This window comes from Phocoena phocoena, chromosome X (genome assembly GCF_963924675.1).
Source record: "Phocoena phocoena chromosome X, mPhoPho1.1, whole genome shotgun sequence".
Taxonomy (NCBI): Eukaryota; Metazoa; Chordata; class Mammalia; order Artiodactyla; family Phocoenidae; genus Phocoena; species Phocoena phocoena.
In genome coordinates, this window is record NC_089240.1 from 57,347,299 (window position 1) to 57,372,296 (window position 24,998).

Below are 24,998 nucleotides of genomic sequence, written 5' to 3' on the forward strand. Positions count from 1 at the left end.
AAATAATAAGCATGCTGTCCTACAAAACCACAATAACATTTTTATACCGAGGAAAATTTATAATAATTCCATATCACCTGATATCTGGTCCATATTCAAATTTTCTCAAGTATCATGAAAAAATTATTTTATAGGTGGGTGTTTCAAATCTAGATCCAAAGTTCATACACTGCATTTGTTTCTGTTTCTTTAGCCACAAAACAGTACCACTACCTTTTTTCCCCAGGGCATTGACTTTTATAAAAATTCCAAGCCAGTTGTCTCAAAGAATGTCAAACATTCTGCATTTTTCTATACCCTGTATTTCCTGTAAACTTAAAAGGCTAAATTTGATTGGGGTTAAACATTCTTGGCAAAAATATCTGTTTATGTTGTATACTTCTTACTGTATCCCATCAGAAGGTAGATAAGGTCAGTTTGTATCATTATTAGTGATGCTAAATTTGATCAATTAATTAAGGTGGTATTTGCCAGATAACTTCATTGTAAAGATATAGTTTCCATTTGTAATTAGTAAGTAATCCGTGGGTAATACTTTGAAACTATATGAATATCTTGTTCCTGAAAAATCTTTTACTCAGTGGTTTTGATCCACACCTGAAACAGGGTGCTGAGGTTGCAAACTTGTAGTTTTTCTTTTTGTTTTCTTTCTTAAGTGTAGTTGACTTACAATATTAGTTTTAGGTGTACAACATAGTGATTCAATATCTTTATAGATTATACTCCATCCAAAGTTATAAAATATTGGCTATATTCCCTGTGCTGTACAATATATCCTTGTAGCTTATTTATTTTATAAATAGTACTTTGTACCTTAGTCCTCTACCACTATCTTACCCCTCTCCACTTCCCTCTCCCCACTGGTAACCACTAGTTTGTTCTCTACACCTGTGAGCCTGTTTCTGTTTTATTATGTACATTCGTTTGTTTTAGTTTTTAGATTCCACATATAAGTGACAACATACAGTACTTGTCTTTCTCTGCCTGACTTATTTCCTTAGCATAATACCCTCCAAGTCTATCCATGTTGTTGCAAATGGCAAAATTTCATTCCTTTTATGGCTGAGTAATATTCCATTGTATGTATATATACCAGCTGCTTTATCAATTCATCTGTTGATGGACACTTAGGCTTCTACATCTTGGCTTTTGTAAATAATGCTGCTATGAACACTGGGGTGCATGTATATTTTTGAATTAGTGTTTTGTTTTCTTTGTATATATACCCAGGAGTGGATTATATGGTAATTCTAGTTTTTGTTTTCTGAGGAACCTCCAAATATTTTCCATAGTGGCTGCACCAATTTACATTCTCACCAGCAGCATACTAGGGTTCCTTTTTGATGACATTCTTTTTGTTTGTTTGTTTGTTTAGCAAGAAGAAAAGAGTTTTATTTATCACTATGGATGATAAATGAAACAATGAGTAAATAAAATTATACTTTTAATATTGATTTACAGTATTTCAAATATCTCTGGGTGCTTATATTTAATCTACGTATCCATTCAGACTTCTTAAAATTACTTTCATGAGCTAACGATCCACACAGAATTTAAAAATTCACAGTATCCTTCAATTTTGTTTATTTTATTAAAATCCAGTCCTCGATCTAATTGCATTTCTTTTCTTCTTTAAAATATAAATAGTGGCACTTAAAATAACACTAACAATTGCAACAGATCCAACCACTGACAATACCAAGGTAGAAATGTTAACTCTGGGATTTGGATGACTTTCACCACGACTGGTGATCTGCTTGAGAAATAAACAAAGCTACTTGTGTAAAGTTGGATACTTTTGATGTCAAATTGCTTTTATCCACATTTTGAATGGCAATGAATATGTGGGTTGCATTTTCTTCTGAGATATTTCCTGGTTTGAATGCAAAGGTTTCCTTGGAGTTGGCCTCATTTGGTAGCAGATCAGTAGTGTTTACTTGCAGAGCATGGTCAAAATTATCCCTTAGCTCCAGAATGTTTCCACTTATTCTTATGATATACTGTTGAACTTAGGGGAAAAAGTTACAAATTATGTAGGAACTGGAGCATCCATTTAAAATTCATTTTTATTAATTTTTCTCAAAAATATTTAGTTATGTCAAGCTTATACTCATATCCAAAGCCTTATTTATTTTTCTATAAAAGCTGAATTCTGATTTTTAAACTCTGCCAAATGCTACCTTCTCTGTATGAAAAGTGGTAGCAGGTAATAATGTGTCACATTTGATTGATTCAAAACATGAGATTATAAAATTAATACTTTTCTGAGCTATCAATTAAAAATTATTTTCCTCTTACTCATCCTTACACCCTTGCTTTTGCAATGAGTACCTTTCACTTAATCAATGCTGCATGACACTTTGTCCTTACCGTTTACAACATCAAAAGCATCTGGTGCTGTTTATGTTTTTTTAATAATTTTAATTGTAGTATAGTTGCTTTACAGTGTTGTGTTAGTTTCTGCTGTGCATCAAACGGAATCAGCTATACGTATACATAGATCCCCTCTTTTTTGGATTTCCTTCCCATTTGGTCACCACAGAGCAGTGAGTGGAGTTCCCTGTGCTACATAGTAGGTTCTCATTAGTTATCTACTTTATACATAGTAGTGTATATATGTCAGTCCCAATCTCCCAATTCATCCCACCCCCCCCATGAGAGTCATTCTGACAGGTGTGAGGTAATATCTCAATGTGGTTTTGTTTGCTTTCTCTGATTATTAGCAATGTTGAGCATCTTTTCATGTGTCTGGTGATCTGTATGCCTTTGTTGGAAAAACATCTATTCATGTCTTCCCATTTTTTAATTGAGTTGTTTTTTCAATATTGAGTTGCATGAGCTGATCTTATACTTTAGATATTAACCCCTTATTGGTCATATCTTTTACAAATATTTTCTCCAATTTGGTAGAATGTCTTTTTATTTTGTCAATGGTTTCCTCCACTGTGTGAAAGATTATATGTTTAATCAGGTCCCATTTTTTTTTGTTGTTCTTTTTTTTTTTTTTTGCTTTTGTTTACTTTGCCTTAGGAAACAGATCAAAAAAACCATTGCTACAATTTATGTCAAAGAGTGTCTTGCCTATGTTTCACTCTAAGAATTTTACAGTATCTGCTCTTACATTTAGGTCTTTGATCCATTTTGAGTTTTTGTGTATGGTGTTAGAGAATGTCCTAATTTCATTCTCTTACATGTTGCTGTCCAGTTTTCCCAGCACCGTTTATTGAAGAGACTGTCTTTTCTCCATTGTATATTCTTGCCTCCTTTGTCATAGATTAACTGACCATAGGTGTGTGGGTTTATTTCTGGGCTGTCTATTCTGTTCCATTGATCCATGTGTCTGTTTTTGTGCCAATAACACACTGTTTTGATTACTGTAGCTTTTTGAAAACTAGTTTTTCTAATTCTATCATTCCTCCCACACTTATTAGCTGGTATTCTTCAGTAATAAAGGGCTTTCCTTACTCTAACTACCTCCCATGGATTTTTATTTATTCAAAATGTTATTATCAAATACAGCACTCGTTGTTTTTGATGTTTCGGTTGCTCCAGATGTAATCAGTGTCAGCCTTTTCAAGCAGATTCCTGAATCTTTGTGACATGACCCTATTAGTGCATGAGCTCTTCTTTGCTTACAAAAGTATACTTGATCCAAGACTCACCTTTTATTTTCCTTGCCCCAGACCTGGAATCAGCCAGTTCTCTAAGAAGACTTGGCACTTTTGAGAAGGGAATGTTATTTAGAGACAAAAGATCTGGGCACTACATGTGTTTATTGCTTTCCTGGGTAGAATCATCTCAAGACTGGTTAAGTGAGTAGAAGATTTTGTTGTTTTGTTTTTAAATCATGAGTTCATATTGGCATTCTCAATTCAACTTTACCATTAGAGCATTTTTTTTTCTTTACATCTTGAATTTTGTATCCACATCTCTTTTTCTTACACCATAAACCTTGGCTTCTGATAATATTAATATATTTACTATTTTTTACTTTATCCTTATGAGATACATATACATAAAATAATTTCAAGTTATAATTATAATATTACTAGTACTAATAAACCTACTGGCTGATGCTTACAACTTTTTTTGCAGTTTTTCCTGTTTTTAGAATATATTTCATTAGCATGAATCAGAGGCTGTGTTGACAAGTTAGATGAAATAACTGTTTTCTCTGTATGACTATGCTATGAATTTGATAAACATTTAGATTCATTTGATTTTTTGCATTCCATTTTAGGGTTTGTAATGTTTTCCTTTTCATTTAATTTTACTTTTTGGATACCTAAAATATTAATATGGCTCAAAAGTCAAAACCATAGAAGGAGGTGGACTCAGAGGAATCTAGCTCTCATCCTTGTCCCTTCCACCCTAGTCACCACCTATCCCCTGTAGAAAAGAAAAAAAAAAAGAGAAGCCTCAATTAAGTATAGTCAGGAGACCAGAAGGGGGAGCTCTCATACCCTGCCATGATAGCAGAGCCCAACCGGAAGAAAACAGATTTTTCTTTCCTGCCAAGGACCCAAGCCAATGAAAACCTATGGACTCTTTGTTTACTGTAGCCCTCCCAACTTCCTTTTCCCCTCTATAAAAGCATTGTCCTTCCCTTGTCAGGTGAGGACTTGCCCATTGTTTGGCATGGTTGCAGATTCCAAATTACAAATCTCTGCTCATCCCAAATAAACCCATCTTTGCTGAAGAAATATCTGGTAGTCTATTTCAGGTCAACACCTCCATAGTAACCATTTTCATTAGTTTGTTTTTATAACAGTTTTATTGAGATATATTTCATGTACCATAAAATTTACCCTTGTAAAAGGTACAATTCAATGGTTTTTAATATATTCACAGAGTTGTCCAACAATCATCACTATCTAATTCCAGAACACTTTCACCACTCCAAAAAGAAACCCTGTAACCATTAGCTGTTACTTCCCATGTCTCAGTCCTAGGCAACTATTAACCTACATTCTGCCTCTATAGATTTGTCTTTTCTGGTCATTTCATAAAAATGGAGTAATGTAATATGTAGCCTTTTGTGTCTGGCTTCTTTCACTTAGCATAATATTTTCAAGGTTCATCCATATACTTGATTCCTTTTATGGCTGAATAATTTTCCATTGTATGTTTATACCATATTTTATTTTTTCCATTCAGCATTTGATGGTCATATGGGCTGTTTCCACCTTTGGACAGCTATGGATAATGCTGCTATGAATATTTGTGTACAAGTTTTTGTACAGAAATTTGTAATACATCTGGAAATCACTTCAAAAACAAAATTCATATTTTCCTCATTCTTTTTAATGACTATATAATACCACATTGCTTGAATATACCATGATTTACAAAACTAGTCACTTATTGTTGGATATTTATGTTGCTTCCAATATTTTGTTACTAAAAATTACACTGCACTGACACAAACTTGTGCATATGTTGTTTTGTATTTGTGGAGCTATGTCTTCAGAGTAGATGCCTAAAAGTGGAGTTGCTGGGTTAAAGGATAATTGAAAATGCAGATTTGTTAGATATTGCCAAATTCCCGTCCTGTACGTCTGTATTTGTATTGCATTAACAACAGCAATGTGTTGGACTCCCTGTGCCCCAAAGTCTCATAAACAGAATGTGGTCAAGCTTTAGGGTTTGCCAATAAATGGTATCTCAATGTAGGTTTAATTTGCATTTTTCTTATTACAAGTTAACTTGCACAGTTTTTCACATATTTAAGGTTATTTGTCATTCTAGTTCTGCGTTTTGTGTATTTGTGTCTATTGTTCCTTTTGTTCTAAGGATTTTGAGGAGCAAGATTCTTCAAGTAAGGTAGATGGCCAGCCTTTTGGTGGAGGGAGGTAGGTGTCTCTCACTAACTGCTAGTAGGAGAATCTTCAACTGAATCCTTGGCTCATGTCACATACTAAGACTCTTAGAAAGTAAGAGCTGGAAGAACACTTTGAGATTAGCTATTCCAGTCCCCTCATATTATAGATGACCAAACAGGCCCAGAGAGTAGGATGGACTTTCTTTAGGTTCATAGCAAATTAGCAATAAAGCTGAAATTTGAACCCAAAGTCCCTTTTCCCCGGGCAACTTCAAATTAACAACATGTGCTGATTTTTGTACTTTACGGAGATTATCATAAACAATTTTTTGGAAAGAAAATGCTTTTTAATGTTTGCTATTAGCCCAAATTACAAACATTGGCAATAAATATAAAAGCTATTGTCTTGTTAATTCTGCCTATTTGTCTGCAATATTGGCTATAGACGTATTAAAAAAAAACCCAAAACAAAAACTTAGAATGTCAGAGTTGGTCAGATCTTGGAGAGATATTATCATATCACAGGGGAACCTGAGGTCCAGAGGTACAGAGTGATCAGGATTTATTACAGCAGGAGGCAAAGAGGGCCATTTAACCTTCACTAAGGGCCTCAATTTTAGGTGTTTTGAGATATTCTCCAAATGAGGTTAAAATATCTCATCAATGCATTTATGAGTGTGCCGATAGCTTTATTTTGTTAAACACAAACACTTAAAAGGCATCACAATTTTTCTAAGCTTGTTGTCTCACTTATTTACTTTTTAATACACCAGGAGTGGTCTTAAGAGTGACCTGCCCATGGTCATCAAGAAAGCTAGTAGCAGAACTGACACTAGAATCCAGGTTTGCTGACTCCTGGACAGAGTATTTTCTGCTGCACCATACTGTTTCCTTAGAGCAGCTAGCCTTTTATGAGTCAAGTAAATTCATCTTTATTCACAACATTGAACCTTCATGCCAGGAAGCACCACAGTGGGGCACACATGCCCTTACACCCACCCATCTTAGAGCCCATCACCAGACCTACTCTCTGGAATGCTGCTATCTGTTCCTACATGCCACACCCAAGCAAAGAAGGTGACCATAATCATAACTCTCATGTCTTGAGAACTTCCTATGTGCCACGTACTTCACCTGTGTTCATTCAAATCCACACAACAGTCTTATGTGGTAGGGAATACTACTCTCATTTTATAGATGACCAAACAGGTTAAGAGAGGTTTTCCTAAGATTACACAGCTGGGATTTGAACCCACATTTATCTGATAGCAAAGCCTGTGTTCAGCCACCATTCTACCTGGTGTTACCATTCAACTGAGACAACCCCTCAACTAAGATGCATGATGACCCTAAGAGGATATATATAAGGGTAAAGGGAAAACTGCCTTTCTCACAGAGCACTCAGACTGCTCAGGATGAAGCAGTTGGGGGCTGGGACTTAATGAGCTGACAGACAGTTTATCTGCAGTGCTACCATGTGGGCCAGCCCTCTAATAGGAACTCTTCCTGAAAACCTAGAAGTTACTTACTTGACCAAGTGTCTTATAAGAAGTTCCAGCATCTCTCTGTTCTTTTCCGGTAGCTTATATACCAAGGAATGAATAGCACCCAGCCGATAATCCAGGTTGTCAGACTCTGAGAGAGAACAGAGAGATAGTTTTGCCTTCTGGGCAACTGGATCAAGCAAACTCTCATACATATACACACAGGCACACACACACACACGTGCACATGTGCACACAGACACAATAAGAGACACATAGAGTCAAATAGATGGAAAGAGAGAGATATATAGACACAGGGACACAATGACAAAGAGAGACCAAGAAACAGACACTGAAAGAAAGAGAGGGAGGGAGAGAGACTGACTAAAAGATAAAAACATAGATTGAAAACAAAGAAATAGGCCTAGAAAGATGAAGAATTAGAAGAGAGAAGAGCAAAGAAATATGAGTAGAGAAGACAAGACTGTATCAGAGCAAGTCAGAATTCTGGATACAGCAGGTTGCTCCTAAAGTTCCACATGTAAACTTCCAGCTGGAATCCCTTGCCCACCCACTTTCCTTGTGGAACTAGGAGGTATGCTTCTGCCTCTGGGTTCCTATGAAAATCACTGAGAGACCTCAGAGTAAAGATCAAAGCTCTCTTGCCTCAACAAATATTCATTATGAAGACAAATCCCCTGAATCATTTTCCTGAATACCATACAAGGCATAATGCAGAAGAGTCACATCAAGGTAGGGAGGGATACTCATACAGTGGCCTCAGTCAAAACTTTTAATGCTTCTTCAGCTGCCAACTTTTTAAGTGATTCTATATGCCTTATTTCCTATGTACCCTTCCACCCTCACCATTGGTCTTATCATCTAAAAAAATGTGATGCTAGCACTAAAAGATTAGGAATAATAATTCACAATACCATTGAAAAGCATTTGAAAAGGCAAAGTGCTGAAAAAGTGCTGAAATAGTAACTGTAATGGAAACATTTTGCTGTCCCCTGGCAATGTGAGCCATCTTGTTCTGATGTAAGAGGCAAAATCAATCAATAAAATCCTCAGACCTGTCATATCCCTCGTTAGCCAGTTTTCTCCAATTCACTCAACCAACATTGATTTATGAAAAATAATACAACATTTGAGTTAGCAAGTAAGAATACTCTCATTTGACAGTGGACAAAATCTGTGTATATGTTTGTTTTTTCCCTCACTTTCCCTCAAGCAGTCTTCTAGGCTTGTTGCTGTAAATATTACTTAGAAGCGAGGACAACACAATTAACTAAGTAACATAAATACTTACTGGCAGCAGAGACCAGCTCTTTGTGAAGTCTATAGGTCATGACAGGTTCAGAAAGATTCCTGAAATTAATGAAAACTGTAAGTTCCTTTGGGGAGGGAGTAGCAAGGCCTTAGATGCGCAGTTCTGTGAGCAGCAAGGCTGAAGTTTCTGAGCTCCACAGATTAATGACTACATACATTTCTCTCTTCATCTGAAACTTTGTCAGAGGAATCCTAGTTGCTAGTAATTTGACAGAAGACCTATAAAAGTATGAGCTGAGACCTTGTGCAGGGTCTCCAATTAGTTCCCCAAAGTGAAAAGAGGCACAAATCAGTCCTGCAAAATTCCAAAGTGGACCCACTATGAATGCTACTATGAAGTCCTTACAGTTGGATAGTTCCTCAGTTTCTAAAGTGCTTTTATATCTGTCCTCCCATTTGATCCTTCCAAAGATCCTGTGAGGTGAAGCAGTAATTCAAATACCCATTTAATGGAGAAGGAAATTGAGCCTCAAATAGGTTTCTTTATTTAGTCAAAAAATATTGGCTGAGGGACTTCCCTGGCGGTCCAGTGGTTAACACTCCATACTTCCACTGCAGGGGGAATGGGTTCAACCCCTGGTTGGGGAACTAAGATCCCGCTTGCTGTGTGGTGCAGCCAAAAAAAAAAAAAATGTTGGCTGAGCACCTACTTGTGACTGGCATTGTGCCAGGTATTGGTGATCCAGATGAATTAGACATAGTCTAAACCTCCAAGGAGCTAATAGTCTAGTTGAGGAGAGTTCCATATACAAAATGTAGGTGATGCATGGCTCAGAGGAAGGAAGTAATACACTAATAATAATAATAACAAACTATCCACTGTTCTAAGTGGTTTATATATATTTACTCACTTAATTCTCATGACAACCCTGTAAGGTAGATATTGTTATTATCTCCACTTTATAGATAAGGAAACTGAGCTTCAGAAAAGTTAAATAGTTCATCCTAGACCACACAATTAGTAAGTGGCAGAATTTAGCAGTCTGTCTCAAGTCCATGTTCTTAATCACTACTTTATACTGCTTGCCACTGCTATTATTGTAGTAATCTAGGTGAGAAATAATAAAGGCCTAAACGAAAATAGTGCCATTAGGGATAGAAAGAAAATGTGAGGAGAGTCATTTGAAAGACATTAAAGACAGAGCTTCAATAATTGCATATGTTGGTGACGGAGAGAGCAATCTGGTTTGGGTGATTGAAAAGATTAGAAATTGATTGAGAGGGAAGTGGAGATGCTATGTCAGAAGGGTTTCTGGGATAGCCAAAGGCAGATGTTTATTAGGAAGATGGATGGAGTGCCTTTCTAGATCTGAGAAGTAGATGTGGAAATCATGAGCCTAGGAGGGTGATTAGAACCATGAGAACAGATACCACTGCTCAAGGAAAGATGACAAACTGGCAGCCAACAGCTACATGAGACCTTTCAACAATTCTTCCCTGTCCAGAGTAGTGTGTAAAAAAGAAATGGAATTGAATGAGTCATCAGAATACGAAAAAATTGTATATTACACATAAAAGTCAATATTGTCTGCCTCTATTGAAAAACTGAAAGATCTGTCTATATTGGGTCCATATGGTTATTTGTGGAAGTAAAGAATATTGCTGTTTATATATAAACAAAGGGATTGCTATGCAAGTAAAGGTTTTATATGCAACATGTTTAACATAAAAGCAGTCTACTTCAGTCATTTTCATGTCCTGGCTCTTATGGATATTTGAATTTTCCATCCCCTCAGTGTAGTAAAAAGAGAGGAAAGCCCTAGGAAATACCAGGTAGAAAGTCCATAAAAGGGACTTCTAAAAATTGTCAAAGAGGTGAAAGAAAATCCAAAAGCAATGGATTAGCAGAATCGAAAAGAAGAAAGTTTCAAGGAGGGCTTGTTAACAGCTTCAAATGCTACAAAGAGGTCAAATAAGGTAAAAGCTGACAATTGTCCATTGTGTTTAGAACTGAGGGAATCACTGGTGACCTTGGCAAGAGCAGCTTCAGTAGAGCAGAGGGGGCGGGAGTCAGACTGCAGTGGGTTAAGGAGTAAACAGGGACATTAAGAAGCAGAGACAGGGAGTGTATATTACTTCATACACTGAAGCTAGATTGGGAAGGGGTGAAATATCTCACTAGGCAATCTCATCTAAGCTCCTGACTCCAATTATCATCTACACTGTTGATGATTCTCAATTTTTTAGCTCGAGCCCAGAATTCTTGAGTTTCATTCCTATATATTTCCTATATATCAAATTGCCTACTTAAAATTCTTGTCCTGATTTCTTCAAAGACACCCAAATTTGACATATCCAAAACCTAACTTGTCATATCCCTCAAATTTAGTCATTATCTTATGTTTCCCAAATCAGTAAATGTATGACCATCATTTGGTTGTATGGGCGGGAAATGTGGAAGCCATTCTTTTATCTCCCTCTCCTCCATCTTCATATCCAAGTTTACTCCCTAAATCTCTTGAATATGCTTATTTCTATCTATCCCCACCGCTACTCCCTAGTCCACACAGAAGCATCATCTCTTTCCGGGACCACAGCAATAGCTTGCTAATTGGCTTCCACCTCTACTTATTTTGCCTCTCTCTAATCTCATCTCTCTATGTTTTTATCAAAATGCAAATCTCATCATATAACCTCCTGCTTAAAAATCTTTCAATATATTCTCATTCCTTTTAATATAAATTCATACCCCAATTCTTAAAATGTCCTAAAAGCCCTTGTATGATCTGGCCCCTACATATCTCTCCCTCCCTGTCTACACTCAATACTCCACGTAAACTTGTACATATAGTTTCTTAAAAGGGTCTTCCTCTTGCTTCAAGGTCTTTGCATATGAAGTTATTTCTGTCTGGAAATGCCTCCCTCCCTCCCCAGTTGACTCCAAGTTATAATTCAAACATCATTCCAAACTAAAAACCAGAATAAGTTAGGCCTTCCTATTATATGACTGCATAGCACCTTGCACTTTTCCTTCAGAGAACTTATCATAGCACATTATATTTGTATAATTATTTGTCTTTTGTCTGTCCACTTCACTGGACTATAACCTTTTTAAGGTCATATCTACTCACAACTGTATGGCTACTGCCAGACACCATGCTAGGCATAGAGTAGGTCAGGAAATGTTTACTGAATGGTTTAGTGAACGGTAGAATAAATGAATGCAAAGAGATGTGTAATGTTGGAGCATATTTACATGCTGAGAGGAAAAAGCCTGTTGAATGAGAGAGGGTAAAGATACAGAAGAGAGAAGGGATGTTTTTTACAGTAATTTTCTAGAAGTGTTGGAGACAAGGGGTGAGTTAGGTGCCTAGAACACAGATGGAGGAAGTCCACTATGAAAATACTGACACATTTAAGAAATCTAAAGGGTGTTGACTGGCTAGTACATATTAAATGTTCATGGATAAGACACTTAAGAACAAATAGCTCTTATTGGGGGTACAGGCCACTCAAACTTTCAGGCTTGATCTTCTCATCTTTCAAAAGAGCTACACTGCTTGTTATGGGATAAGCTGGGAAAGATGTAATGTGGGAGGGACTTACTCTATATAAATCTCTGAAAAAACTAACTCCTTTTAAGGAGGCTAGAGACACAGAGTTATTTACTTGTGTTATTCTCATCATGAGTCTCCTGAAAGTATGCATAGCAGATTGCTCTGTCTTTCTTAAATTACCCAAGCAACTCCAAGAAGGCCACAGCCCCTGGGCAGTGGGGAATAGGGGAATAAGGTGCTCCAATACCAGTGGCCTTATAAGTCAGAGATACTTAGGTTCAAATAATATGAGCCATGATCATGAATATTACTTAATGGGGGAGGGATATGATTTAATTTCTTCATCTGCAAAATGAGTATGGTAACACCTACCTTATAAGATTATTGTGAGAAAAAAAACAATGATATTGTCAACGTAAGCAACTAGAACACAGCCTAGCACAGAATAAACCTTCCAACACCAGTGCTTTTCTTCTTCGGCATATGCAGGAGAAATACCCCTGGAAAGAGCATTCATGTTTACTTAAAGTTCTAAGATGATGCTACAGCAGAAGGTCATTTAATAGCAATATCTGGGACCCAGTCTATTTTGGATTAATGACATTTCCCATAGCTAAAGTACCTATCTTAATGTCTAAAGAGTACAGTAATTGAAAAGAAGACATTTTACCACATAAAGTATGGTGCATACATGGGACATAGAAAATGGTAAGAAATGACTGACTTTAAAAAGTGCATATGTCACAAATATTTTTATGTAATATAAATCTATGCCAATAAACTGAATGATATATTCATCATCATTGTGCATCCCCAAATTTTGCTTGTAAGTTAATTTTTTTCCCGACTGCCATCACTTCATTCAGTTCTAACATTTTTATGGTTGTAGTTTTTTGGTTTTTATTTCCATTTTAACAAAAGACATACAAATACACAAATTATGTTTGTGTAAATGCAATTTAATGTTTCAAAATGGTTATTATCCACCAAAACATGTTAACAACCTTGAAATGTCACAACTCCTGATTTTACTTATGAGCCCATTTGTGACATCACCCTATCTATGCACAATGGCAAAACTTCAATTATTTTAAGGGCGTGATTTTTAAATAATCTTTTTTAAAGCCAATTTTCTTCAAAAAAGCCATATTTCAATAACTATTCTATTATTTTAATGCTTCCCTCGCTTAAATTCCCAAATTTTAAAAAGTCTCCTAATGTACATTCTTCTTTGACAGAAATTTTTTTCACTATTTTTTTCTTTAGCAATCCTATCCAACCTCCCAAAATTGGGACCACATTAACTCCAATCTCCATCCAGAAATATTTCATCAACTCTGAAAAGGAATGTTCCAAATCATATCAGATATACCTGAGGTAAAATTTCAAGGAGCTGGTGATTGTCTTAATGTCCCACTCACTATTATGAAAATCAACATCTCCTGGACATTTAGGATCTATTTGAGAAGAAAAAAATGAGAAAAAAGTTAACATTCCACAAGATCTTACATTTTATCTTACATTTAAAGTGCATTAATTAAAAGATGGTTACTCTAACCAGTTTTCAAAAGATGAAAACTTTACAACAAACATGTTTTTGAGGTCTCAAAAATTCCCTTATATTCCAGCTAGGGATGTAAGGAGCTTGGAAGCCACCTCTTTCATTCACACAATAAGAAAAAAAAATGGAACAAACTGAAAGTCAACTCCTCTTAGTTCCATCAGAGAACTGAGGTCATAGGGCAAACTGAATAAACAGACAGGCACATACAGAGAATCAAAACTTATAGAGCAGAAGCCCAAGGTTAGAAAACTCCTTGGGAAACAGTACAGGGCTAGGAAAACCCAATCTGTAATTGGCAAATTGCTAGTGGCTCAGTGTGGACAAGATTGAGAGTTAAAAATTTTAAGCAGGCCCAGTCCTAGGAGACTCCCAAGTTTTTGTGAATTTTACCTCCAGGAGCCCTATCAGGTTCTCACAGTGAAGATCTGAGAAAAATTCCCTCATGTTACTGTAATTCTGAGAAGGGGATAAGAAAATTAGCCATTTAAAAATATGCACAGAGCATTTCATTCTTCTTAATAAGGCCTACCCTCAAGAGAAACTACTTTACCAGAGCTTAACTGACCTGGGAAGGGGGAAATTTCCCAATTCCAGAAATGAAATCCCTTCCTGCCTCTTCTAAGGGAGAAAACTGAAACAAAACTGAGAAATGCTTGTGAAAGTCACAGGCCAGAAGCACAGGTTCACTAAAATACTGACACATAACTGTAGAATTGTAGAACACTACCCCTGCCCTCACACATTACCACCATATCAACAGGCTTCCTGGATAATTACAAGGGAATATGACTAAAAGAATTATTCTTCTCAGACAATATTTAAGAAGTCTCTAGGGAAAACAAAAGACAAGAGAGGAAATAAAAACAAGGACACCAGAGGTAAGTTTAGCCCCTGAGACCTACAGTTACAGCAACCAAAAAACACAAGCTAAACTCTAGCCAGTTAAATAAAACCTCATGCTAAAGACCCATTTACCTCAGTTCCTTTTACCCATAATGTCCGGCTTGCAACAAAAATTACAAGAAAACACTAAAAGACAAAAAAAGTTTCAAGAAACACAGAAAGCATCATAATAAGACTCAGATATGGCAGATACTTTATAATTATCAAACTAGGAATTTAAAACAACTATGATTAATATACCAAGGATCATAATGGGTAAAGTGGACAACATTAAAAAAAGGAGTTGGATTAATGTAAGCAGAGAGATAGAAGCCTTAAGAAAGAATCAAAAGGAAATTTTAGAAATCAGAAACACCATAACAGAATGAAGAATTCCTTTGATGGACACAGGTGAGAAAATAATCAGTGAACTTGAAGATATGTCAGTATAAACTTCCAAAAATAAAATGCAATGAGGAAAAAAAAGAAAGAAAGAAAAAAACAGAAGAGAATATCCAAAAACTGTGGGACAATAACAAAAGGTGTAACATACATGCAATGGGAATACTAGAAGGAGAAGAAAGAGAAAAAGGAACAGCAGAAACATCTTAAGCAATGATGACTGAGAATTTCTGAAAACTAATAATAAACACAAAACCACAAATCCAGGAATCTTGTAAAACACCAATCAGGATATATATCAAAAGAATCTACACCTAGGCATACCACAATCAAACTGAATAAAACCAAAGACAAAATCTTGATAGAAGCCAGAAGAAAAAAACACCTTACTGAAGGAAGAGCACAATAAGAATTATTCCAACTTTTCTCAAGAAACCATGTAAACAAGAAGACAGTGGAATGAAATATTTAAAGTGTTAAAAGGAAAAAAAAGATCAGCCTGAAAGAAAGAAATTACCTTTCAAAGGTGAATGAGAAATAAATACTTTCTCAAATAAACAAAAGACAATAGAGGAAATAAAAACAAGGACAATTGTTTGATCTACAAATCTACAATTTGAGAAAATTTGTCACCAGTAGATCTCCCTTGCAAGAGATGTTAAAAGAAGTTCTTCACAGAGAAACCTATAGGTCAATAATTCATATTTACATAAAGAAATGAAGAGTATTAGAGGAGAAATAAATGAAGGTAAACAAAACACTATTACTCTTATTATTAACTGGTCTAAGAGATAAAAGTTTAAAATAATAGCAACAATGTATTCAGTGATTATAGCTTATGGAAAGTGAAATGAATGACAAAAATGTTATAAGGGATTAAAGAGAGGAATTAGAAACATTCTGTTATAAAGTACTGGCACTAACAGTGTAGTGGTATGGTATTATTTGAAAGAGGACTTGGATAAATTGTAAATGTATGCTGCAAATGCAAGGGCAACCATTAAAAATGAGTTTTAAAAGAGTATAATTTATACGTTAACAGAATAGAAAAAATAGAATCATAAAAAATACTCAGTTAAACCCAGAGAAGGCAGAAAAAGAGCGGAAAATGAAAAGAGAAATGAAGAACAAGGACCATGACCAGAAAAATGTAGCAAGTATGGTAGGTATTAATCCAACTATATCAATAATCACTTTAAATGTCAATGGTATAAATACACCAATGAAAATACACAGACTGTCAGAGTGTATTATAAAATAAGACTTAATTATATATTATCTACAAGAAACCGACTTCAAATATAAAGAGACATACAGATTAAAAAAGGGACGGAGAACGATATACCACACTAACATTAATAAAAAACAAAGCTGAGGTAGCTCTATTCATTTCAAACAAAGCAGACTTCAGATCAAGGAAATTATCAGGGATAAAGAGGGCCATTAAATAGGAGGATTAATTCTCCAAGGATACATACCTATCCTTAAAAGATATGCACCCAACAAAGAAGCACTGAAACATGTGCTTTTCAACACCGCTTTATTGGTAATTGATAGGTACAACGGTTAAAAAATCAGTAAGTAATTGAACTGAACAGCATCATCAATCAGCTGGATTTGACATTTATAGACTACTTCATCCAACAAAAGTGAATACACATTCTTCTAAAGTTCATATAGAACATTCATCAAGATAGACCACATTCTGGGCCATAAAGCAGACCTTAATAAATTCAAAAGAATAAAACCTTACACCAATATGAAATTAAACTAGAAAGAAATAACAGTAATATAATATTCAATGAAATCCCTATCAAAATACAAATGGCATTTTCCACAAAAGTAGAACAAATAATTCTAAAATTTGTATGGAAACACAAGACCGCAAATAGCCAAAACAAACTTGAGAAAGAAGTACAGAAGTAGACGTATCACATGTCCTGAATTCAAACTATACTACAAAGCTACAGTAATAAAAATAGTATGGTACTGGCACAAAAACAGTCCCATAGATCAACGGAACAGCATAGAGCATCCAGAAATAAACCCATGCTTATATAGTAAATTAACCTATGACAAAGGAGGCAAGAATATACCATGGGGAGAAGACCCTCTTTCCAATAAATGGTTTGGGGAAACTGGACAGCTAGTTACATGCAGAAGAATCAAACTGGACTACTTTCTCATGCCACATACAAAAATAAACTCAAAATGAATTAAACGCTTAAATACAAGATCTGAAACCATAAAACATCTAGAAGAAAACATAAGTGGTAGGCTCTTTGATATCAGTCTTAGTAATATTTTTTGGAATATGTCTCCTCAGGCAAGGAAAATAAAAGCAAAAAAAAAAGTGAGACTACATCAACTTACAAAGCTTTTGCACAGCAAAGGAAACTATCAACAAAATGAAAAGCCACCTTACTGAATGCAAGAAGATATTTGCAAATGATATATCCAACAAGAATATATATATATATATATATATATGTATACACACACACACATATACAACACACACACACACACAACAAGTATATATACAAGGATAATATATATATATATTATATTCAAAATATAAAAAAGAAATCATATAATTCCACTTCAAAGAAACCAACAACACAATTTTAAAAATGACAGAGGACATGAATAGAGATTTTTCCAAAGAAGATACACAGATAGCCACAGGCGCATGAAAAGATGTTCAAAATCATTAGGGAAATGCAAATCAAAACTACAATGAGCTAACACCTCACATCTGTCAGACTGGCTATTATCAAAAAGACAAGAAATAATAAGTGTTGGTGAAGATGCGGAGAAAAGAACACTCACTCACTGTTGGTAGGAATGTACACTGGTGCAGCCCCTATGGAAAGCAATATGAAGATTCCTTAAAAAATTGAAAATAAAACTACCATAAAATCCAGAAACTCCACTCTGGGTATTTATGCAAAGAAAATGAAAACAATAATTTGAAAAGATATATGCACCCATATGTTAGGTTCAACCTAAGTGTCCATCGACAAATGAATGGATAAGGAATATATGGTATATATACACAGTGGAATATTACTCAGCCATAAAAAAGAATGGAATCTTGCTACTTGTCACAGCATGGGTGGACCTAGGGGGTATTATGCTAAGTGAAATAAGTCAGACAGAGTAAGACAAATACTGTATGATTTCACTTACATGTGGAATCTAAAAAAAACAAAACGAACGTGAAAACATAACCAAACAGAGTCATAGATAAAGAGAATAAACAGGTGGTTGTCAGTGGAGTAGTGGTTGAGGGGAGGAGAGAAATAGGTTAGGGAGATTAAACTTCTAGTTACATTATGAAATGTACAGTGTGGGGAATACAGTCAATAATTATGTAATATCTTTGTAAGGTGACAGATGACAACTATACTTATCATGGTGATCATTTTTAAATGTACAGAAATATTGAATCACTATCTTGTGTACCAGGAACTAACACACTGCTGTAGGTCAATTATACTTCAAAAACCAACAAACAAATTCAGAGAAAAAGAGGTCAGCTTTGTGGTTATCAGAGACAGGGCACGGAGGAAGGGGGAATTAGATGAAGGTAGTCAAAAGGTACAAGCTTCTAGTTATAAGATCAGTAAGTACTAGATATGTAATTTACAACATGACAAAGATAATTAACACTGCTTTATGTTGTATATGAAAGTTGTTAAAACAGTAAATCTTATTTTCTATTTCTTTTATGCTATATTTATATGAGACTATGGATTTTTAGTAAGCTTATTGTGGTAATAATTTCATGATGTATGTAAGTCAAATCATTATTTTGTACACCTTAAACATTATATGTCAATTATATCTCAATAAAAATGGAAGGAAAAATAGCGGTTAGTTGGAGTTGAGGTATTCTGTAAGTATAAAATAGACACCACATTTTGAAGAATTAGTACAAAAAGGAATGTAAAATATCTCATTAATAATTTGTTATATTACATATTAAATTGGTAATATTCTTAATATATAGGGTTAAATAAAGTTTATGATTTAAAAAAATGTCTAAGTTCAATGTCTTATCTAAATATCATCTAAATCAGATACTGGTGAGATAATTCGTCCTGAAGCAAACTGCTCTCCAGCTGGCAACCTGCGAAATCAAGCATGTTAGGTGCTTCCAAAATACAAATATGGGACAGGCATAGAACAAACACTCCCATTCCAAAAGGAAGAAATAAGAAAATAGAAAGGGGTACTGGTATTGAGCAAGTCCCAAAACTTAAGGCCAGTTTGGGTGGGGATCCTGCCTTCTAGACACACTGGGTTAGTGGTCCTGTCCCCAATGCTTTGGGTGGCCCTGCTCCCATGGCTTGGTCGGCACAGCACATTCTGCAGCTCTCCTGGGTCAGAGTTCAGTGCGGGTGACTCCCAGGCTGAAACTGCATACATGTGGTTCTACTAGTCTGGGGTAATGGAGGCAGCCCCATTCCCACAGGTCCATTTGGCATTGCACCAGTGGGGACTCTCTGTGGTGGCCATGGCTTACAACAGCCCTTTGCCTCCACCCATCAAAATACATGTGGAAGTAGTCACACCTCCATAGCTCTTGCACTCTGCATGCTGGCAGAGAAGGTGCTGCAGTGATGCCCACGAGGTTTAGTGCCTATGCCCTCCAGAGGGGCAACCACTTTAAGCCTGTGCCTGTGCTTCCCCTTATATAATCCTTTTCTCTCAGAAGTGTCTGGCATATAGTAGGTAAGCTTCATCCTTTTGCACTAAGTAAAGGCAAAAGATTCCCAGCTATAGAATCAACACTTCAATTGCTTGAATGAGAATAATATCCTCCTATATAAATTGGTAATTGGTATATTCTGAAGCTTACTGCAGCCTTATTTGTGTAAAATCTTGGCCCTGCCCAAGGCCTGTCCATTCTCAGTGAAAGTAAAGTGGCCATAAATTTAGCCATGTGTCGCATTTAGGCTTCTTAATCTTCAAAAGAACCTATCTACCCAAATTTCAGCTCATTTGATTGTAAAACATATGGGTCTGCATGTAACTGACATGACTATGATTTCTGAATTCCAATTACTTCTCAGAGAATGCCAATTTCAGCTTTATATTGCCTAATTCTTATGCACATCTTTGTGACAAGATAGTATTTATAGAGAATTATTGGAGAAACATGCAGTCAAGATATTCCTCTAAGTTAGTGACTGAGATTTTCTTTTCCACCCAAACGAACTACCCTCTGAATCTGAGGTTTACCACAGCAGTGATTGTTGGAGTAATGTTTCGCTTTTCTACTCATTTGGACCTGAAAGTTTGAGCAAGAACTCAAACCAATATCTTACAAACCCAAATTTGACTCCTCCTTGTCTATAATGTAATAGAAACAACAAACTGAAAAGTTATTAGGGCCAGGAGAAGTCAATGTAGCTCAAAATAAGGGAAACACTCTGAAGAATCAGAATACAGGCATCCATCTGAAAAAAAATTACTGCAAGAAATAGAAAGTTTTAAAACTTTGGTGATAAGTTGTCAATATGATGAAAGGTGGCTTCAATAAAACTCAAATAGTAATGAAGATAAAAATTACCCTTAGATTAGGAATAGAAGGAAATATTTACAATAGTATGCTGGGAGAGGAGGGGAGCCTTGATTTGCAGCTTTTGCCAAATTCTGTGGAGTGGGGCCAATTCCAAGCTACCACATGATGTCAATAAACTTGAAGTTTGGAAAAGATGTGCAAAGTCAGGTCTCATAAGCCAGTATGAGTGCATCCAGTACACCACTGAATCTGTCTCAAATGATCAGTTGATATCATAGTTTTAAAGCTTAAGATCAGAAGCCAGAAAGGAATCCTTCTTTCACCACTACTACTTATCATTGGATCAGAGTGTTCTGAACAATGATTCTCAAACCTAACTTCTAGAAATCTCTGAGAAACTTTGAAAATAACAATGTCCAGGCTCCTCTCCATGTAAAGTAAATCAGAACCTCTGGAGGTGAGTCTTGGTTGTTTTTTAAATTCTCCAGATGATTTTAATGAATGGCAAAGGCAGTGAACAGCTAGGACATTTAATGTAATTAAACAAGGAATAGGAAACTTAGAGCTGTTGGAAAGGAGATAGAGAAAGAATTATTTATCAATGACGTAACTGTCCACCCGAAAAACCCAAGATAAACAATTAAAAAATTGTTAAAACTCACAGGAAATCTTGTTAAAATCCTTGGTCAGAAAATAAAGATACAAAAATCATAAGCATCTTATACACTAGCAATAATCCGTTCAAAAATTTATTGATAATAGGAAAAATGGTACTCTGTGCATGTGTGTGTGTGTATATGTTATTTTTATAATCAAACCTAGGAATAAATATGCGTAAACATTTAGGACTTATCTAGAAAAAAGTATAAAATATAAAAAGAAAACTGCATAAATGAAAACATATACTGTGATTCTGTACAGAAAGACTAAATATTGAAAAGTTATCAACTTGACTCCAATTAAGTTTTAGATTTAATAGGATTCAAATAAAAATGTCAAAAAGCTTATGTTTTCTGGAACATGATAAAAAGTTTACACGGGACAATGAGTTGGCAAAAATGGTTTAAACATTTTTTTAAAGAAGAATAATTGGGGAGAATTTGTGCTACTTGATAGGAAAATGATTAAAGATGCTACAACAATAACAAGGTCATACTAGTACAAGAATAACAAATGGAAAAAGTGAAGAGCTCATGAAAAGATCATCATGTAAATATAAGAACTTAATAAACAATAAAAGCAGCATTATAAATTAGTGAAAAAAGAAGACATTCAATAAATGGAGCATAGAAAATTAATAATTTGGAAAAAAATCAGTTAGATCCCTATTTCACAACCAAACATATTCAATTTCAAATTAACAGAAGAATTAACATGTAAAAAAAAACATTCAATTCACAGAAAACCAAATGAATTTTTATAGGCTCTTGGTTTGGGAATGACATTCTGAGCATATTAGAAAATGAAGTTTTGTATGCACCCTGGAGCACATCATGAATATATAGCAAGGTTAACAAGTTCTAGAAACTGGAACAGAGATGACCATTTGACAGCTATATTGGGGTCATCATTTGATGTAGAATATGCACTGAAACTATGCATCCCCAAAATGAGCCTATAGTCAGGTGACAAACGGCACCAGAGACATTAGGGAAGCTTTGTGAAATACAGATTCCTGAATTCCAAGACAAGAGACTGTTTCATTGGGTCCAGGGTTAGGCCTGGGAAGTTTTGTTTTGTTTTGTTTTTGAATAACAACTTCTCAAATGTGATTATAGGGCGAGGCTGTTTTCCTGTTGTGTTTTGTTATGTGATAGATAATAAGATTGGGAGTAAAAATAATCATAGGAATATCTTGGTCAAAGTTCTAACCACCACTCCAAATGAGGGCACAATGTTTACTTCCCTCACATTTAGAGGCAGAAAAACAAAAACAAAAACACAACAACAAAAATACCCCCACAATAGCAAGGTCATAGTGGCTCCCCTAAAACACATGAGTCATGTCAGAGTGTACCAACTCATGAAGAAAACATGAGTAATATGATATTACTGTGAAAATTCTGGTTGCATTAATAGTAAGATAAGCTTTGATTACTTGCAGTTGATAAAACTGATCGACTGAGAGGAAGAAAGAGAAGTCACTAACAGAAAGTGGAGGAAAAATGAGACTATCAGTCTCTGACACAAGTCATGAAGGCAGTAATGATTAATGTGAGGATTGATCAGGTTCACCAAGTTACAGCCTTGCCAGCTCAGTCTCTTGCTTATTTCCCTTCTTCACTTATAAAACCCAGGGATGGCAGACTAAAGGAGAGCTGAAATAGAGGTCACTTGTCCTTTTGTTGTTGCTGTATATGTATGTGTCCCAAGTAGAGTGATAAAAGACAATACACTCATAGGAAAACAAATATTATAAACTATGGCTGCAGGAGATCTTCAAATATTTAATAACCAATAATGGCACATGGTTCCATCAATAAGCAGAGATACTGGTTGTAAACACCAGAAATAGCCACACTGATGCCTCCCAGCTATTTCAGACCTGGTTCCTGCTATATATGTAGAAGACAGGGGTGCTACCTGAAAAAAAGATGGAAGCAACCTTAGTTAGCTGATTAAAATAAATCCATATGTGATCTACTGGTTCTCCCTGGATTCAAATTATATCAAGATTATTAATAATATTTATAACCTTGAGACAATAATTCTACTTCAGCAAATCTATGCAAAGTAAACATTAGAACGACTTCATCCACAAATTATGTAATCACAAAAAAGGAGACAAATGAAATGCTCAATAAGAAGGAAATGATCTGATAAATTTTGGTTCTTTTGTCTATCATAATATTATGCAGCCATTAAAATATTTGCAAAGCACTTTTAATCATATGGGAAATGCTTATGTTGAGGTAATTGTGGCCATGAAAAATCTAAATCTCCCTACACATCCTCCATAAATCAACACAGAACCACTAGAAACACATAAAAGTACACAAAGCCATGCCCTCCACATGAAAACACAGAGAACACCCAAATTCCAAATTAATTGTAAGTAGGAAAATAAACACCAAATCCCAGTGAGGTATCACTCATAGTCCCCCTCCACAAACCTTTGTAGAAAGCAAGGGCAATGCTGGGCAAAGTTCATTCATGAGAAATAAAGAGGACTAGAGGTCTAAGATTAATCTAAAGCTAGCACCAGAAAGACAAAGTCTACAGAAAGTGTAAAAATACTGAAAGACAGGGTAGATCAGAGCACTTAGGGAAAGGTGTTCTAAACAGTCTTCAGAAAGCAGTCTTGAGAGAGACCTTCAAGGTGGATGGAGGAGTAAGACGTAAAGATCACCTTCCTCCCCACAAATACATCAGAAATACATCTACATGTGGAACAACTCCTACAGAACACCTACTGAATGCTGGCAGAAGACCTCAGACTTCCCAAAAGGCAAGAAACTCCCCACGTACCTGGGTAGGGCAAAAAAAAAGAAAGAAAGAAAGAAAGAAAAAACAGAGACAAAAGAATAGGGACAGGACCTGCACCTATTGGAGGGAGCTGTGAAGGAGGAAAAGTTTCCACTTCACTGGCGGTGACAGAGGGGTGGTGGTGGGGAAGCTTTGGAGCCACGGAGAAGAGCACAAAAAGGCACGCAGAGGGCAAAGCAGACAGATTCCTGCGCAGAGGATCAGTGCCGACCAGCATTCACCAGCTTGAGAGGCTTGTCTGCTCACCCGACAGGGCGGGTGGAGGCTGGGAGCTGAGGCTTGGGCTTCAGAGGTCAGATCCCAGGGAGAGGACTGGGGTTGCCTGTGTGAACACAGCCTGAAGTGGGCTAGTGTGCCACAGCTAGCCGGGAGGGAGTCCGGGAAAGTGTCTGGAACTGCCTAAGAGGCAAGAGACCATTGTTTCAGGGTGCGCAAGGAGAGGGGATTCAGAGCACCGCCTAAATGAGCATCCAGGGTCAGGCGCAATCCGCGGCTACCAGCGCAGACACCAGAGACGGGCGTGACATGTTAAGGCTGCTGCTGTAGCCACCAAGAAGCCTGTGTGCAAGCACAGGTCACTAACCACACCTGCCCTCCCGGGAGCCTGTGCAGCCTGCCACTGCCAGGGTTCCATGATCCAGGGACAACTTTCCTGGAAGAACACACGGCACGCTTCAGGCTGTTACAACATCACACCGGCCTCTGCCACTGCAGGCTCACCCCGTATTTTGTACCCCTCCCTTCCCCCGGTCTGAGTGAGCCAGAGACCCCTAATCAGCTGCTACTTTAACCCTGTCCTGCATGGGCAGGGAACAGATGCCCTCAGGTGACCTACAGGCAGAGGCAGTGTCAAATCCAAAGCTGAACCCCAGGAGCTCTGTGAACAAAGAAGAGAAAGGGAATTTTTTCCCAGAAGCCTCAGGAGCAGCAGATTAAACCTCCACAATCAACTTCATTCACCTTGCAACTCTGGAAGAACTGAACAGACAATGAATCA

General features: G+C 36.3%; 1 protein-coding gene across 1 annotated transcript in view; it reads right to left on the reverse strand.

Moving 5' to 3' along the window:
- The window catches only part of OPHN1 (oligophrenin 1), a 606,563-nt gene that overhangs the window by 133,363 nt on the left and 448,202 nt on the right, over nucleotides 1-24,998 (reverse strand). Inside the window, exons 15-17 of the mRNA XM_065900746.1 lie at nucleotides 13,507-13,591; nucleotides 8,618-8,676; nucleotides 7,351-7,456 (exon numbers count right to left, since the gene is read on the reverse strand). Of these exons, the coding sequence (XP_065756818.1) occupies nucleotides 7,351-7,456; nucleotides 8,618-8,676; nucleotides 13,507-13,591 (250 nt within the window). The remainder of the gene's footprint in view (nucleotides 1-7,350; nucleotides 7,457-8,617; nucleotides 8,677-13,506; nucleotides 13,592-24,998) is intronic.